This window comes from Poromitra crassiceps, assembly GCF_964638095.1.
Source record: "Poromitra crassiceps genome assembly, chromosome: 23".
NCBI lineage: Eukaryota > Metazoa > Chordata > Actinopteri > Beryciformes > Melamphaidae > Poromitra > Poromitra crassiceps.
The window spans coordinates 1,203,385-1,220,462 of record NC_139639.1 but is presented as its reverse complement, the minus strand read 5'-3'; the positions used below and the strand labels follow the sequence as shown (position 1 = coordinate 1,220,462).

At 45.0% G+C, this 17,078-nt stretch overlaps 1 protein-coding gene across 1 annotated transcript in view; it reads right to left on the bottom strand.

Annotated features, from left to right (window-relative positions):
* LOC310796940 (solute carrier family 25 member 36-A) overlaps positions 1 to 16,269 on the bottom strand; it is a 30,332-nt gene extending 14,063 nt beyond the window's left edge. Inside the window, exons 1-4 of the mRNA XM_083659190.1 lie at positions 15,903 to 16,269; positions 13,238 to 13,402; positions 4,345 to 4,422; positions 1,518 to 1,618 (exon numbers count right to left, since the gene is read on the bottom strand). Coding sequence (XP_083515316.1) covers positions 1,518 to 1,618; positions 4,345 to 4,422; positions 13,238 to 13,402; positions 15,903 to 15,943 — 385 coding nt within the window. The 5' untranslated portion in view covers positions 15,944 to 16,269. The remainder of the gene's footprint in view (positions 1 to 1,517; positions 1,619 to 4,344; positions 4,423 to 13,237; positions 13,403 to 15,902) is intronic.
* Positions 16,270 to 17,078: the final 809 nt, after the last annotated feature.

Genomic DNA, 17,078 nt, shown 5'->3' with positions numbered 1-17,078 from the left:
AATCAATGAATAACCATTATGAACATACTAGTAGTAGTAGCTATTAAAAAAATCACCATGGTTATCATCATACCAGTGTAAGGAAATGGGGTGCTACCTGACGCGTCCGCCCGAGTGCCAGGGGCCCCAGTTGACCTTTGGGGGCCGTGCTCTCGCCTCTATACACACAGAGCCACACTGTTTAAGTAATAACTGGGATGTTAAACCATGCAGGGTCCTCTGCAGAAGCCTCAACATGAGAGGGCACAAAGAAGAAGAAAGGTGCACGGAAGGGGAGAAAAAAAAATGGAGGACATTGGGGAGAGGAGGATGGGGCTAGAAAGCACAACCTAAACTTTGAGGACCTTGTCTTTTCTTCTCTTTGTAAAATGGCAGATATATACATACCATAACAGTATTAGAACAATAGTGGTAGAAATATAGAAACGTCAGCAATGACACACACGGGCGCTCATATTGTCAGCGTCTTTGGGCCACTGCAAAGCGGTTTATAAGTGACATGAATTATTATTATTGTTGTTATTAGACCTGATAAAAATGGCACACACTGTTAAGTGTCGGTTTGCTCGGTCTTGTCTCTTTTTTGTAGGTTGTTATACGACTGCTGCGAGACAAATGGCCTCTTCTTCACGTGGACTGTGAAGGCCTCCTGCCTTGTTACAGAGCAGAATGCTGCCAACACATTAAATGGCCACACACGTGATTATCTCAGTAACTGGGTCTATTCACAGAAGGCAAAAAGGCTCAGGAAACAATAGGTGAAAGTATGTAGAACAGAAAGCCTGCGTGGATGCCATGTGCCTCATGTCTTGCCAAAGTGTGACACTTTTTTAAGCATTTTTTGTGAAATGGCAAAGAGGGGGAAATGAGTTGCCTCTTCTTCACTTTGAAAGCCTTTGATAGAATGTGGGCGGTGCGTTGTTTACACACTACATATAAATGAATCTTTTATGGGTTTGGTTCTACAGCCAACAAAGTGGCCTATTGTGACCACAATCAATACTGGAGGTTAGTTTGATCCTGAGAGTCTTAAATTGTGCTTTCGGATAAACCACCTAGTGTTTGTATTCAAAATAGCCACAGTGAAAGGCTGCTAAGTAATGTGTCATTACAACAAGAATATATCATTTAGCTTTAGCATGCCTTAGCTAGCAAGAAGCTATGCTTTAAAACTAGTCAATATCTCTCCCTCCCTCCCTCCCTCCCACACAACCCACATGGAAAGGGGGTCGAAAGGGGGAAATGAAGGGAGTGAAACCCTGGAATACAAAATTAATTAAAAAAAAATCTCAAAACTAAATGATAATAAAAAAACAAAATCTATTTGACAAAGACAAACTGTGAATAATTGTCTCACAGATGTTTCTTATGCAGCTAAACCCCAGCAGTGAGCTACATTGTCCACTGCAGATGCAAGACAGACAGACAGATAGACAGAGAGACAGACAGAGAGACAGACACAGAGACAGACAGAGAGACAGACAGACAGCAGGGGGGGGTAAGGGAGCAATCATTACCTGCCAGCCCAGCTGACACCATGTGCACCTGGGTAGAGTCTGGCTCCAGCACGCCATTCAGCTTCTCCTTGGCTGTCGAATACGCCGCAAAGTAGATCGCCCTGCAGCAAATACCACCGCGAGAGAAAAAAAAAACAGAAGAAAAGTTAGAAATTGCACAAATTGAATATAGTTTAATTTGCAGCGGGGCATGCAGTAAATTGAAGATAAGCTAATATGCAAGGTCAAATCTGTGTGTGTGTGTGTGTGTGTGTGTGTGTGTGTGTGTGTGTGTGTGTGTTTTCAATCATGTCATGCTTTCATGGCAGATTTAACTCCCATGATTCTGCACCCAACTAAATTCAAATCACCGGATTTACTCAAGTCAACATTTCCGCTGTGAGGGATTAAACCCACTGACCTGACTGAAAACATGCACACACACACACACACACACACACACACACACACACGCGCGCATACGCACACGCACGCACACGCACACACACACACACACGCACACGCACACACACACACGCACACAAACACACACACACACACGCACGCACTGCCCTTCACTTCGTCCTGGATTGAGAGCATGCATGCAAGGCAGCTATGCAAATATGAGCTGAATTGTGTGAGTGTGTATGTGCGTGCGTGCATGTGTGTCCCCATGATATAATGATGAGTCGGTCTGACTGATGCTGCTGGTGGTGCAAGCTGTTCTGTATGCACACGTGTGTGTGTGTGTCTGTGTGTGCGTGTGTGTGTGTGTGTGTGTGTGTGTGTGTGTGTGTGTGCGCGTGTGTGTGTGTGCACGTGCATGTTGCTAATGAGCTCCAGTGGCATATCCTGTGTGAACCACGCTCTCATTGACGTCAAGATGTTCAGCAGCAGTGTGCTGAGGTTTGGGGGGCGCGGTTTCTTTTTTAGCTTTCCAGAGTCAGGGTGCTGTTTTCTACTCATAGACAGTCAGGTTCTGTTTTCATGTCAGGTTCTGTTTTCAGTGCCATTTGTCTGTCTGTTAGCAGGATTAGGGAGAAAAACTACTGGCCCGAATTTCATGAAACTTGAAACTTGCATATCATAGCTGACTGGCCTTGGCAGAGGACCGCGCTCTCCGAGTGCCCTTCTAGTTTGAGCTCGATTTTACTGCATACAACTGGGGGGCACGGTGGCGCAGTGGTAAGCGCTGTCGCCTCACGGCTAGAAGGTCCCGGGTTCGATTCCCACCTGGGACGCTGTGAGCGCCGAAGGAGTGCGTGCCCGTCCGCATGTCCTCGAGTGCCCACCGCCCGGGTGGGGTCGTCAAAAGGGCCTTTCTGTGTGGAGTTTGCACCTTCTCCCCGTGCCCCCTGGGGGTTTCCTTCATATAGGATGTCAGATATGAGTTCACTGGGTTTGCTGTTTATGTGACTATATATAGCTCAGCTCGCTAAGGCTGCGCCACCAGGCAGCAAGCTGCCATATATACAGCTGCACAAGTAGCCTCGTCCAAGAGGACTGACTCACGCACACACACACACACGCAGGCATGAATTTGTTCATTCACGGTTGAGGCCGACAGAGTGAGATAGCAAAGAGACTGTGGGAGCCAGAGGCTAGAAGGATGATACAGACAGAGAAACGTGGTGAGAGAGACAGAGATACAGAGGATGAGAGTGTGGAAAGAGGATGAGTCAGATGGAGACCACAACCAACCAACAGCAAGATGGTGATGGTGATAGCCATGTGATGCGGCAGGAGCTAGGGAGAGCTAGACAGCAACACTAGTCACATGACGGGTGCATTGCAGCTGCTGCCGTCTCATTCAGACACTGATTGACTTATGTCCTGCTAAGCAGCCACGCTCAGGAGCTACAAGGAGGAACACACTCATTCAGTTCTCTTCTCTATTTGCTGACTGCTATACGTCAGATCGGCTATTAGGCCCCGCCCCCTTTTAGGGGGGAAACACAAGCCCCTCTCCCCGTTGACTTCAATGTATAATAGCACTACCATTTTTCTTTTGGAAAAATAACAGAATCAATCTCGTTTATTAATGACCCAAAAACACCATGACATGGCAATATATTACAACTCGTCTGGCCATAGAATTGGCAAGATACACCGGAAATATTACTTTGACCCATGGTGATAAGTGTTTTGGGGTCATTAATAAATGAGATTGATTGTTATTTTTCTATAAAAAAAATTTGGTAGTGCTATTTTACATTGAAGTCAACGGGGAGAGGCTTGTGTTTCCCGCCTAAGAGGGGGCGGGAACATGTGCTGCCAGGAGCCGCCTACAAAATGACGTATTGCCGATCTGGTGTATAATTTGGTGCCAAGCTAAGCACAGATTGAGTAGGAAGCTTATAAAAATATGCTAAGATCTAGCAGTAAAAATATACATTCTGCAACGGATATTGTTTTACTTCGTTTCGAACTTCGGATTCTCCCACTACGCCAAGCTGCTCACAGCAGCGACCCAACTGGAGAAGCAGGGAGAGAGCAGCTTGGCATAGTGTGAGAATCCTCCTTCTCACTCGTAAAACCTGGGTTGTAAGACAACCCTCAGGTTTGCCAAGGTGTGATGCAATAGAGGAATAGAGAGGAAGTACGGTGACGCAGAAATTACTTTGTTCTTTTATAGCGGCTCATTCTCGTAAGGATAACAGCAGCTGATTCTGTTGGTGACGCACTTTGTTGATCACAATCACCCGAGGACATAAAGTGTCTTTCATCAGGCCAGCTTTCCTGACTCAAGTGAGGAAGAGGAGGCATGCAATCTAACCAGAAGCACTGACTCAAGTGAGGAAGAGGAGGCATGCAATCTAACCAGAAGCACGGTCAACACTGTACATACCTGGAAGGAGCCACACCCACAAGGTTGGGTCCCAGCCCTCTGAAGAGTGACCGAGGTCCTTCTCTCTCCAATATCAACCTGCAGAGAAGGACAGACAGACAGAGAGAGAGAGAGAGAAAGAGAGAGAGGAAGACAGAGAGAGAGACACACAGACAGACAGAGAGACACACAGACAGACAGAGAGACAGACAGAGAGAGAGAGGAAGACAGAGAGACACACAGACAGACAGAGAGACACACAGACAGATAGAGAGACAGACAGACAGAGAGACACACAGACAGAGAGAGAGACACACAGACAGAGAGAGAGAGAGAGAGACACACAGACAGACAGAGAGAGAGACAGAGAGTGAGACAGACAGACAGACAGACAGAGAGAGAGAGAGGAAGACACAGAGAGAGACACACAGACAGACAGACAGAGAGACAGACAGAGAAATAGACAGGCACAGCGAGAGAATGAGTTAAATATTCTTAACATGTATAAACATTAACATGGCTTCAATCAATTAGTAACCAATTCCTGACGACACTTTTCCCTTCATTTTTTTGTTAGTCACTCTATCAAACAAGTAGGTGTGAATGAAAATCGACATCAACCATATTTATTGCCAAATCAAGTTTTATTAACCCTTGTGCCATGTTTTAATATAGTTATATTAACATTGCTTTCCGCAAAGTAGGAAGAGTGTAGGAACACTGTTGTATGCAAGTGAACATGCAAATTGTCCGTTTAACCGTCATGCTTAACCGATCAAAGACGTTCTCCACGGGTTAAACGGTTAACAGTTAACCGTCGACATCCCTACTTTCAGCTCAATGTCAAGCGGCTACAAATAAAAGTGACAGTCAACGATTGATGTGTTGTTGTGCACTCTGAGAGGCAAAGAGGTTATGAGAGTCACTGCTGCCTTTCTGTCAGCTCCAACCAGCCTGGATGTTCTCCTCTGACCAGTCAACTGTCCAACCAGCCTGGATGTTCTCCTCTGACCAGTCCACTGTCCAACCAGCCTGGATGTTCTCCTCTGACCAGTCCACTGTCCAACCAGCCTGGATGTTCTCCTCTGACCAGTCCACTGTCCAACCAGCCTGGATGTTCTCCTCTGACCAGTCCACTGTCCAACCAGCCTGGATGTTCTCCTCTGACCAGTCCACTGTCCAACCAGCCTGGATGTTCTCCTCTGACCAGTCCACTGTCCCGCTCCCTGCCTGGATGCGTTTGCTTTTTCACACCAGCATTCTGTGTCAACTCTAGAGAGACTGTTGTGTGTGAAAATCCCAGATCAGCAGGTTCAGAAATACCAGCCTGTTTCCCATCAACGCCATGCCCCGATCAGTCACTGAGATTCCACACATACACGCACCATTTAAAACTACTGAAGACGATTAGGGCCACATGGGAAAAAATTATTTGAGTTCTGAGTTTAAATCAGGATTCTGAGAATAAAGTCAGAAAATAAAGTTAGCGTTCTGAGAAAAAAAAAGTCAGAATTCTGAGCATACTGTTACATGTGACATGATGATGTCACTGATGATGTCACTGATGATATTACCGATGCAACGCCCTAGTAGATCTTTGTGAAAGGGTCAGGGACTGAGTCACTCCACCCAGGCAGATGAGATCCAAGGATCTGAGAGGTTTCACCGGCAGGACGCAGCATGTGCAGAGGAGTTCCCCTCCCTGCTGAACAGGCGCCCCGACCGACCAGAGGAGGTGCTTGTGCAGCGACAAAGACACATATCCCTGCCTGTCCGGCTTCCCACCCGCAGACCCGGCCAATTGTCTCTGTACTGTACAGTAGTCGAGACGCCCGATCAAGCCTGTGGTAACAACTGGGGAGTGAACCTGCGGCCCTTGTGTCGGTAGGCGAGGGAATAGACCACTACTATATAATATAAATCCAATCTATTATTATTGATTGGGCCCTAGAGAGAGATCCGTGTCTTTGAGGTCAGACGGCAAACAGCGCAGTGATTTGCCATGTGACTGTTTACAGCTATCTCTCTTTACATCCAACGTGGGCTGCCAGGCACATGCCACGATGGGCCAGGTATACGACCTCGCCTTGGGCAATCTGCCAGAAAGTCGGGCTCAGATTGCAGGGTCACGACCCCTCAATACAGCCCGGCAGTGTACGCAGGTTCAACATCTGCAGGTCGAGGGGCGAAAGTAACGGCACGTGTCTCGCTATGTTAAGTTTACAGTGGTGTTATCAAGATGGCTCCCTGATAAAAAAAACCTCTCTGCTGTCACACGAGTTCAAAGACTGTCTCTGATCCTTTCCAGGCCATCCCAGTGACCTCCTTCAGAATCGACATGCCTTCAAACTCATCACTCTTCTTCACGACCTTCTAGCCGACATCTTCGCAGCAAGAGTTATTTATATATGTGTGTAGTGTACATGGGGTTGCATGAACTCATTGACATGTCAACGTGTCAGCGTAACGATCACGCGCCAATGCTTACCGGAGGACGTCTAAAAGTCGCCAGGTGGTTGGTTGCCCCAGGCAGGATGCAACAGCCTGCCAGAGCTGCTCTTTTATTATCTTGTCTTTTTCCACACATTACACTATATTTACTTTTTCTAGATTTATTTGGTAATCAAAGTAGTAAGCGACGTTATTTAACTTATAACTATGTAGCTCCACCCACGTTCGTTGTCATTTATCTCACTATTGGGACTACTTTTATTGTTGTTTTTTTATTTTATTTTATTTTAATTTTTTTACAATATACAAACAGAACAACAGACGACTACTTTTATTGTTGAGAGCCGCTCAATTGTTTAGCCTACTAAACGTTAAAGGGATCCGCTGGGGTGTGTGTGCTCAATAGCTATGAAAACGGTGTGCACAGGTGTTTGCTACGGTTCCCAGGTCGAACGTTCACGTTTCCTCGCACGTTTCAGTTCACCACCGTTTCCCTTTAAATAAACAAATCCCCAACCAGAGCTGAGAAGGAAACACGGCCTCGGGAGGAGGAGGTGGTTAAGGAAGAGGAGAGATAACGTTACAACATGGTTTCTATTGAGAGTTTAGCCGCCTGCTTCCAGTTGGACAGGAGGTGCAGTCAGGCAGTGAGGGCGGCGGCATATGATCAAAGGAGGGGGGAGTGGCTATGTGAACAATATGGTTACATTGTTACATGGTTACATTACAGGCAAACATTATGTGCAGCCCGGGCATCAAACTGTTAGCACTAACTAGTGTCCTCTAGAGCAGTGATTCCCAACCTGTGGGCCGCGGCCCCCTGGTGGGCCGCGAAGGTATTGCAAGTGGGCCGCCAAATCATTTCCAAAAAAGTATGATTTTTGAAAAAAAAAAAATCTGATTTTTTTTTTTTTTTTCAATTTTTTTTTTAAAGATTTTGAAAAATCATACTTGAAAAAGTATGATTTTTGTTTCTTTGATGTTATTGCTTTTGCTTGAATTGAAGTTTCATCTTTACATCATCTTTATATTGGGTTTGTGTTTATTTGTAACCCTATCGTTTTAATGGGCTTTCTTCTGATATTTGGATTTTGTTTGGATCTGATATTGGATGTCAAATTGTTATGAGAATGCATTTTTCCATTGTTGAAGGATACCGTTATTTATTAATCATTTGTTAATTAGCCTGTTACAGACAGCCCCTTGCTTGTCATTTCTGACATCTGTGTGGTGCTGATGGACAGCTCCTTGAATGATTGGTGTGTGTGTGTGTGTGTGTGTGTGTGTGTGTGTGTGTGTGTGTGTGTGCGTGTGTGTGTGTATGTGTGTGTGTGTGTGTGGACAGCTCCTTGAAAACTGTAATACTGAAGGTGTTGCAACATGTTACAGGTGCTGTGTTAGTGACTGTGGAGCTTCCAACATGTTTCTCCTGTATTCAGTTCAGTCCTTTATGTTCAATTTTCAATAAAAAAGTGCTCTGAGAACGCATTATATGGCCTTTGTATTTATGGGGTCGGAGGTGGGCCGCGAACATTTTTGAGACATAAAAGTGGGCCCTGAGTTGGAAAAGGTTGGGAACCACTGCTCTAGAGAGAGAGTGGCGTCAGCGGAGGACCAAAATGCGAGACTCATTAGCCAATGAACAGCCAGGAATGGGTCTCGCGCTACTTTTGCGTGCTAAAATAAAGCTGATAATGTACAATTTGATTCAAGGGATGAAAAACCCTTTCAAAGTACAACACAAACTGTCTATTTTGCTGCAACTCGACAGTGCTGCTTTTTTTACTCAAGAGTTCCAGGACGTTACTTCCTGGAAAAAAACTGGTCCATTGGAGTGAATGGAGATGTCGGAACTCTTCTATTATACGTCTATTATACGGCTCTGGCCCTAACGTTACAGTCAATCTCCGATCATATTATAGTACTTTCCCAGATAGTTTTCACAAGCCAATTATAATACTATTATAATTGGCTTATTATTATATTATAATAATATTATAATTGGCTTGTGAAAACTATCTGAGCAAGTACTGCATATTATGGTTGTTTTTACATTCATCCTGCTTCAGGGGCTGCTGTCATCAACTCAGTGAGCAAGACTAGTCGATGTTGCTTCGACTTTATACGAGGGATCAGCCGACCAGCATTTTGGTAAACAAACCGCATCACTGGGTGGCAACGGCAATGGAACCCTATGGAGCCTGAGTTTGGGCGTCTGACTCTAGCCGTCTGACCGTGTTTACAATTTAAAAACTGCGACATTTCACACAACTTTAACACGACATGCATAATTTATACATCAAACTCTAATTTGATGTATAAATTCTGCTAATTCTGCTCTCACTCAGAATGTCAAAATATAAGCGATGTGACGTATACTTTTTGAGATATTAACGTTTGCTTTGCACAACTCATACTAGTTAGCTGCCGCGGGATTACGCATTTTTGGGTGGCAGTGACGTCACGCTGAGTCATGCAACCCCTAATATGTACCATTTCACCTCCACGTCAAAGACTGATGCTTTGGGTCGGTGGTCCGGTCCAGCGCACAACCCCAAAGCGTTAATATTTGATGACCTGGGAATGAGAACCTTGTTGACTCAATCTTTCTCCAACGTCACATAATTCACCTTATGTAGCCCCGCCCACTTGACCCATTGTATCATGACTTCCTGTTCAAAAGGCCGGCTGTTTTGCTCAAACTAGTCTGACTCAGCTGGTCAAACCTAGTTTGACTCACATTATGAGTCAGACTAGGTTTATGAGCGTAAAATACAATCGGAAGTTCCGATTGTGTTTACACTTCCTGTTAGTGTCTCAAGCCAGACGGTCTCTTCTACATAAGGTGAATAGTACCTTGAAGGTACTGATTCCTTTTATGAGAATTTCTTGAAGGTGAGAATGTACAGTCAATTTGTCAAGTGTTTAATATTGCTGCATGATTTAGCTTCATATATTTATTCACTATTATTTATTCATCAAGTTATTTTGTATTTTACCTGCTAAATAAGTAAGATGTGAGAACTATAGCACCGTTGTATAATTTGATTTTTGTCCATATGTACAGGTGTATGATACGTCTGCATGTGTGGCCTGAATATGAGTCTGTGAGGCTGGCTCACAGACTCAAGCTTAGCTTGTGGAACATTTGTCAGACTTTTCTAGGTATTTTTATTCCCTTGGTGAAAAAGCATCAAGGCATCCAGGCCGGGGAGGAAATGAGAAATGTGTCCTCCTCCTCTCCAGTGAATTACAGTAATATTACGTCAAGAATCCTGAGTCAGTGCCTAAACGTACATGATGACATACAGAGACATTTCCACTGTCACAAAGCGCCACTCATTAATTGATGAGATCTAAAATGGGACCTGGCGTGCATTCACACCCTGTTGACCCACTTTATCTTCTGTGGGTTTTTTCCCTTCCCTTCTACTCGTCCCTTTCCCGCTCCGCTCCGCTCTCTGTGTAGTGGGCCAGTGCGTGGTTTCGGTTTCACTTTCTGCTAGTGCTGCTTCTCTCAAGGACACGACACAAAGTTGGGTTGTTGTGGCGGCATAGGAGCAGGCTTGCTGACAGGACCGGGGGGTGGGGGGGGGACAACAGTTGTCCCGGGACCTGGGACCCAGGGGTCAGGAGGTTCCCTCTGCCTCATTTAATTGGAGTTGGGGCCATCGTATGGGATCATTTTGTCCCGGGTAAGATATGCGGCGGCCCAGCATAGGAGCCATGTTGAGCCCAAAACAATGCTCGGATTGACTGCAGTCTCTGGAGCTACAGGGCTGAAGTACAATGTGTTAACCAAAGGCTAGGTCTTCCTAGGTTGCAAGTGCAACAACAAAGCTTTGCTCAACCAGGGAAGCTGACAAACAAAGAAAACAGCTGGTGATTCTGAATCATTTCTCATTCGGCCCAAATGTGAAAAGCAATTCTGGTAAAGCAGATTGCCAGTGTGTCACACTCGAGCAAGAACAAAGGTGGAGCAACTCAGCGTATGTGGAACATTCACTCCAATAAAGTTAGGCCACTCATCTCACCACTGTTATCATGTTGCTAGCCAAATTGGCACTGGACCTGTGGAAATGTCATCAAAAGGGCAGTTCCAAATGAGAGCTCACTTACTGGCACCGAGAACTTGAATTTGCAGGGATGCAAAAGTCATGGAGAGTGAAAAAGGTGACAGATACCAGGGCAGACACAAAACCACTCAGAGATCCTCCTATTTTGGGATGAAAACGGTGATTGTCACCTAAAGGTGACTAGTTTGCATCCCTGATATTTGGATACGTTCCACTGACCTGACCACCATGTAAACAGCCGTGCAGCAGATCGTTCAGGCAGGATGGAACTATTTTGAGTTCGCTTCAAATTCCACTTGGCTCAGCAGGCGAATATTATGGGTTTGAAACAACAGAAATAGCATGAACCTGTATCTGGGGGGGGGGGGGGGGGGGTGATTTATTGTGTAATAATTCTAACATTAGTTTTGTGGCGGTGGTTTGGAGGAGGTAACCAAAACATCACAAGAGCTTATAAAGTCAAAATGAGAATAAATGTGAATTTATTATTATGCTTATTATTGGGTGCCATTAATAAGCACAATCTTAAAGATAGTTATCAAGATTATCTGGTGCAGAGGATCTCTATGTTGGAGACACTGCTGTTCTCTAAAAACTGCTGAGTGGAGAGAAAAAGACTGAAAGAATGAACAGGACACAGGAAAAGAAAAAACTGGTGGCAACGGGCAAGATGTTGGTATGTGTGAAATACACACAAACGCTCCCTGTGTCTCCTTTTACACAGCTGAGTCAAGAGGAAGGGCCAAAACGTTTGGACCGTCTCCCCATCTGGCAATTTATACTGACCTAATATGACAATCTCAGGGTTTCATAACACTACAGCCTGCTGTCATGGGATGGGGCCGTGCAATTCCAAAGGTCAACTGGTAGCCTTGATAAGGCTGGGGATACACCATGCAGCTTTTAACAGATTCTGAAAAGACTGGGTGTATGTATACGATACACTAACTAACCCACGCAGATTTCTTTATGACGACTGAAAAAACGGGATCACATCACACACTTAACGACTACGCCAGATTAGGCATAGAGACACTGCATGAAATAGGCCACGCCCATCACGGGGGAAAAGCTCCGTTTATTTCCATACACCAGCGTCATTTTCCTTGAATTAAACATAGCTAAAAGCTGTTGTGTGGTGGGCTGCGCAGACAACAAATGTAAAAAATCGCCAGTTAAAGTTTTTTTTGTACTCCCGAGGAAAACAAGGAAGCCATTGAGAATCGGCGAGAAGAAAAATGTGGATGTTGCTGTCAATGAAGTTGGAGTGTTCATCTTCCGTATATATGATCTTTTTGGGCAACACCCGACCATGCACGCGACATAGGAGAACGCCAGGATTGGACGGGAGTTTGTGTTTTCCAGCGGGCACAAGAGTCAGTGTATTTTGTTTGTAGTTGTTTGGGGATGTTGGCTACAGTAGCTATGAAGTGGGAGATGAGAATGTTTGTAGTTGCGATGTAGTGGCGATATTGGCTACGGTGCCGGATGATTATGTTGCAAAACCGGACGGCGCACATGAAGACGTAGATTCCTATAAAACCTGATTCTCCGGTCTAAAATCAGCTTATGGCTGCCACGGTTTTGCGGAATCAATCATCAAATCTTGACTGTATTCCCCCCCCCCCAGTGTGCCTCCCTTCCTGGGTACCAGAAAGATCGGTAGGCGTATTGTATGAAGAAGTAGTTGATTGCTCCTTGATGTGGGCTAAACACCGTATTGGCTTGTTATGGCATAGCTTCATATTATTATTCTATTGACGGGAATGGGATCCATTCGCATTTGAGTTGTTGACAAGTATACTCTATCAGACTGTGTCCAGATACCACTTGTAAAAACACGTTTGATATACCGTAATCGTAATGGCTCCGCCTCACGTCGAGATACAAGAGATTAGAGTCTGTTCCCCTCAATCAATATCAGAGGATTTGATGCAACCTACCATGCTGGAAATCAATTCTATACTATCTTTAGTTACCTAATGGTATTTATAAGCCAGCTCCAACCAAATCACTAGAAATATGATGCGCTTATCACAGCCACAGAAGCTAGAGATGTGTTCAGTCAAAGCCAACATGATATTAGCTGAGCACCATTCACACCAGAAGCGCTCTCTTTTGCTCCGCGCCCGGTCACAACTTGTACTGACTTCACGCGGAATAGACATTCCCGACACTCACTTCCTGTCATTTTATCACCTGGGTTTTTGCCCATGGTTTCCCACGGCCACGCCCACTTAGGAGACTTGCGGCAGGTCTGAGTCAATGGTTGACCACGCCCATTTAGGAGACTTGCTGCCTGCTACCATTTGTTAGAATGGGCGGAGCCTGCGGTGACCCATCTATAGTCATTATAATATCTCTGGCGTAGCACATCTGCTTCTTACTTGAGACAGTGCAGAGGCCCTGGTGGGGCCATGCGCGCCACACTGGCTCCGTTGACGGTGCTGAGCTGCACTTCAGAGATGTAGAACGTGACGGTGGACGACTGGAGTCTAGTCTTCACCACCTCCAGAGGACAAGTCAGAATAGCACCCACTGTACCCCCACATCTAGAACGGGAGGGAGAGGAGGAACGGAGAGGAGGATAGAAAAGGGGAGAGGGAAGGCGAGTTGGGGAAAAAGAGAGGAACGGGGGGAGAGAGGAGGGAGAGAGAGAGATTCATTTATACATTCAAGGATCTGCTTTGGCGTTCACATGGGCGATCATAACGGAGAAGACAAACAGATCAAATTAATGATGTGGAAAAATGACACCAGAGACATCTCACACTTGGGCCAAGTCACACCTATATTTTGCCATTCAATCCCCCCTGCCAGTTTATTATTATATTATTATTCCTGACCTCTCTACTGGTCATACAAGCCTGGCTGTGACAGACAGTCTGTTATTCATATAGACTCTGAAATGTATCTAAGAAATCAAGACACCGTGTCCTAGCATTGTGATAAGCAATATACTGTGACATGTAAGCTAGCGGGCGGCTACAGCGTTTGACTGACTTCATGGTGGAGGTGAGCAGAAACTGACCACGAGGTGGGAGGAGGAGGCGGTGTCATGACATTACTTATTTACTTTGAACGATTTGAGTCAAGTTTTGAATTGAGCACGCCGATTCAAATGCAGCTAAAAGTACAGATATGCTACACGACGGTCGAAGTCGTCAGATCGCGGTTCTGTTCAGATTACTTGTTGTCTTGTAAATCGGGAGTCTTGAAGTCATTGGAGTTTTAACATTATATGACTGACTTTACAAGATCTTTACAAGTTTGTCTGGCCTCCTCCTAAGTTACCCTGGCTGAACTCACACTCGGTCACACAAAGTAAACAGGACAACATGACTGCTTAGAGATGTGCCTAGCGAACTCGTGTGCGCGTGGTGTTGCCAAGACTTTGACCTCGACAGTGAGTGTAACTGTCAAGTGTGCAAACAAACTAATGCCAATCATTTGATTCAATTTCACCCTGATAAGATGAATGCGGGTGCCCCTTCTTCTACATACCCTGATAATACGAGAAAAACTGGGGTATCAATATTTCAGATGACACAGTTACACTCTAATGGACAGAGAAAGCACACAAGTGTGGCAGACAATAAGTGGATCTAAGATAGGGCCGCTGCTCTTTTAATTTGATCAAATATTTCACGAATGTGATATGAAGTCATACATTTTTACAGCCTTGGGCTAGTAGAAGTTGTCTTAAAACAATGTTCTGTCACTATATTGTAAGACCTGTGTTTGTTGATCCTGTCTGCTGTGACCAAAGCCCACAATAGGACTTGTACAGAGAGTACAGACAAAACTTCACAGTCATATCGCCACACAGCTGGAACTTGCTTGCCGACTGACGTAGTGACGAGCTGTCCCCCCCAACGCTCTGTGGGTCAAGTTCAGAGAATGCTAGTTGTGGCGGTACGGCAGTGAATTCCTCTGGCTGCTGCTCTGTCTCTGTTGAGTAGCACCGGCTATATTTACCGCTGCCTGGCTTTCAATAGTCCGACCCACATACATGCAGAGAGGCAGCGGCGACCTTTAGCCTAGTTTAGAGGGCGACGCTCACTGCTGCATGTGTGTGCTCAGTGGCGGAGAGGGGAAGCACCAGGATGAGGCCTCTGGTTTTGAGGAAAGATGTGTTTTACATGTTGTTTGATTAAACACATTGTTGGGAATGTGTACTTCACAGCTGAGGTGCTGTGCACAGTGTAGACACACTGACCTATTGTATGAGGTGTAAGTTTAATTTACAGTTGGCCTAGTAGTCTGCAATAAAAAATAAAAATAAATCTAAGTGGGTTGTGACTTAATTCCATGGCTATTCATATTTATCAATAAATAAACAAAGAGATACATACAGTAAATATGTGACATTGTTGTTTTGCTGACTCCTGGGCCTGGTGATGGTGTTTCACCACAGACACTGACCTACCATCACTGACATTTCATTCATCTCCCAGGTGCCAACAGCACAAATCCATGGAGCAGATGAATAGCAAAAACTCGAGCTGCATATCAGGATCATGGCTTGCAGCCATTACAAGCAGCTGCAAGATCCCGTTTCTGCTGCAGAGCTGCCTCAAGCTAACCGGAGATCGCTAGAACACCGGAAGTTGATTTCAAAATAAAAGCGATAAATCGTGTCGTTTGGAAAACAGAAACATCATCATACCAACCACTACAAGGACATTTGGGAGAAAAACACTTGTATTTATTAGCATAATTATTGTTGGGTCCAATATTGTACTCGCTGGATTGTATTCACTGCTAATCTGCTTTTCACTTCGGTATTTTTGTTAGCAGTAAGGGTCTTATTTTGAAGGGTTTGACAGGAAACCATATTTTATTGTTTTCGCTTTACAGACAGTCAGACAGATGCTAAATTCTAGCACATGAACGCGCAACGGGTAAGAAAAAAAACAGCCGTGTTTTCCCAGCTGTTTAGACGGTTATCAAAACAATAACGTCACATTACATGTTTACGTTTCCATGCAGCGAGTGCTGTTTCATGAACAACGCTACTACACCTAATCAAAATGAAATGTGTTAACTCACCCTCCGGCGAACAAATGAACCAATGTGTCCCTTTGGCTCATTATAGAGCATGCTCTGCCAGGCAGCGCACCACGGGGCTGCGGCAGAGGGTGGAGGGCGGGTTTGGGTCCCCTTGCCTCTGCTTTGTGCCTCCGAGAGGACGAGCTGCTCGATGGAGAACCGACGTCGATGATAAACCAGGATGAGTCAGGATGCAATGGGCCGACAAGCCCCCCTCTCTCTTCCTTCTCTCTCTTTCTCCCCCTCGCCGTCGACAAATCTGTCTGTATAGATTAGCTTCCCGACAGCTAACAAACTGTAGGTTCGTACTGGTGTGATTCTTCCTGGTTCGAGCAAACGTTTTTACTTGTCAGTAGTGGGCCCGTCTGTGCTTTTCTGCCCGCCGTGCATCGCTGCAGTGTGAGAGGAGAAGCAAGAGAGAGAGGGAGAGCTCATAGTATTTACTGTACAATCCTCATAGGCTGGACAACAGACGCTGCTATTGGTCTGTCTGTCTCCTGACGTCACTTTGTTCCCGCCCTGATCATGCACTGTTCACATGCTCGCTGAATCACAGCCAATAAACGACACAGACCTACCAACAAGGGCTAGGGTCCCTGGGGACCCCAAGAATAAACTGCAGAAACAACCATCATAGCAAATATAAAAACATTATTAGTTATGTAGTTAATGTCGTCTGAGGAAAAAACATTATTTTAAGAAAACATGTGAATGATAATAAAGCACCTGTGAGAGATGAGAGAAAGTATACCTCATGGGGGCTGTGGGTACCCCAGCCGAGAGGATGATGGAGACTAATACTTTATTATACCTCTATTATTAAATAATTAGGCCTTCTTTATTACATCTATATTTATAAAATTGAGTATGTGGGCGATGTTTCAAGTTCTGTGTTCGGCCACAGCTATGCCGTTTTACATGCGATCGGGCTGAAACCTTCAGGGTGTTTAAAGGGAGCCCGATTTATTAATTATGCTAATTAGCCAATGATGTGATGTCATCAGTGATGTCATCAGTGATAATGTCATCAGTGATGATGTCAAAAGTGATGTCATAAGGGTGCATGCACGCACGCACACACACACACACACACACACACACAGACACACAAGAAGAAGATCTGATTTATATAGATTAATTAATGTAAATTAACTGTTTCATAAAATGCTATTATAT